General features: G+C 32.5%; 1 protein-coding gene across 1 annotated transcript in view; it reads left to right on the top strand.

The window, feature by feature from the left end:
• Window positions 1–6: 6 nt before the first annotated feature.
• The window catches only part of LOC102297671 (mucin-3B), a 3,956-nt gene continuing 2,317 nt past the window's right edge, over window positions 7–1,645 (top strand). Inside the window, exons 1-5 of the mRNA XM_005943639.3 lie at window positions 7–427; window positions 602–720; window positions 880–944; window positions 1,048–1,244; window positions 1,376–1,541. Of these exons, the coding sequence (XP_005943701.1) occupies window positions 115–427; window positions 602–720; window positions 880–944; window positions 1,048–1,244; window positions 1,376–1,541 (860 nt within the window). The 5' untranslated portion in view covers window positions 7–114. The remainder of the gene's footprint in view (window positions 428–601; window positions 721–879; window positions 945–1,047; window positions 1,245–1,375; window positions 1,542–1,645) is intronic.

Raw genomic sequence — 1,645 nt, 5'->3', positions numbered from 1 at the left:
ACTTCAGAAACCACCAGTTTTACACCAACATACACTGAACAACGTACTCAAGCACTGGTAACAGGCTCTAGTACAACAGAGAACAAAGGAACAACTACTCAGGCTTCTGAGATAATGACAACCGTACTTCCTGACTCACAAGCTACAGTTTTACAACCCAACTCAAGTACTACTGTTCCCAGCCGTACATCTTCTTCTTTCTCCTCTTCAACCACATCTGTGACCTATTTAACTGATACATCCACCAGTGAAACAACAATTGTAGGCTCTGTCACAAGTTCTCCTACATCGTCAGCAACAGTTAGTTTTTCTTCATCAATTACTCTCCCCACAAATTTGACATCCTCTTTGACAACAATTGTGTGCCAAGATTTTGCCTATGGAGACTCATGTTCTTATGGAGAAAACAACACTGTCCCAATCATTGGTGAGGTTTTTCATTTCCGTATAGTTTTTCTTAAAAATAATATATTTTCATTACCTTTTACATAAATTGATATTTTGACTTCTTGCGTTATATATGTGTTTTCTCCCCCACTTTTGCATGTCCAAGGTAAAATGTTGTCATAAATGGCTTTTAAAATCTTTCAATTTTTTGTAGATACTGCACCCGTGCGCAAAGTAAACATTACTTTCAAATTCAACATCACTTTTATCCAGGCTTTTCTTAATTTAACTTCACCTGAATCACAGATATTCATCAACAAATTAGAAGCACAGGTACAGATAATTTTCTTCATATTTAATATTATGAGTTATTATTTTTAATTAGTATTACAAAGTATTTTGTAATACAAAAAAATATAAAATTATTAAAATCTTTTATCTGAAATGTTGCATAATCCCTTCTTTTCTTTTCTTTTTTTTTTTTTTTTACAGCTCAGAAGCCTGTGTAGACAAGCAGATCCCCAGGCCTATAAAACAGTTAAAGTAATCAAATTAAGGTAAATTTTCCTTCAACATTTATTAAACTATTTGTTACATTTATTATTACCTTTTAAGAAAGAGATAGCTGTTTTCTCATAACATTTCTACCATTTTTTGTAGTGAAGGAAGTGTTGTTGCAAAGAGCCTGGCGGAGTATCAGTATCAAAACAATGAAACTCAAATCGAGTTTATTAACACTCATCTTAGTGTGGTTTTGAAGAATATCCTACAAAATAACCTCAACAAAATTTCTTTGGCTTTTGGTAATCAAAGTGTGGAGTTAAATGATCTCAGCTTTGAGGCACCTGCCATTACTAGTAAGTGTGTTGTATGTTGTTCTAAATGTAAAGCACAATCAGCCATTCTTTATCCATTTTTTTAAATTTGTCTTGTTTATTTTACATTATAGTATGTTGAATATATATATATATGTTTTGAAATCTTGTAGATATCACAGAGTTGAAGCCTTTTATTAACTGCACTCAGTTTGCTAATTACACTGAAGAGATTACTAATGGTCAATGGCAGTGTGTTGGACCATGCAAAATAAACCCTGATTACTGCAATGGACACGGAGAATGTTTAAATGACATTTACACAGGCCCAGTCTGCAGGTAATAAAATGTCTATCTATCTATCTATCTATCTATCTATCTATCTATCTATCTATCTATCTATCTATCTATCTATCTATCTATCTATCTATCTATCTATCTAT

The sequence above is a fragment of the Haplochromis burtoni genome, unplaced genomic scaffold (assembly GCF_018398535.1).
Source record: "Haplochromis burtoni strain Fernald_Lab_line unplaced genomic scaffold, NCSU_Asbu1 Contig_378, whole genome shotgun sequence".
Taxonomy (NCBI): Eukaryota; Metazoa; Chordata; class Actinopteri; order Cichliformes; family Cichlidae; genus Haplochromis; species Haplochromis burtoni.
This window is presented reverse-complemented; position numbering and strand designations above follow the sequence as displayed.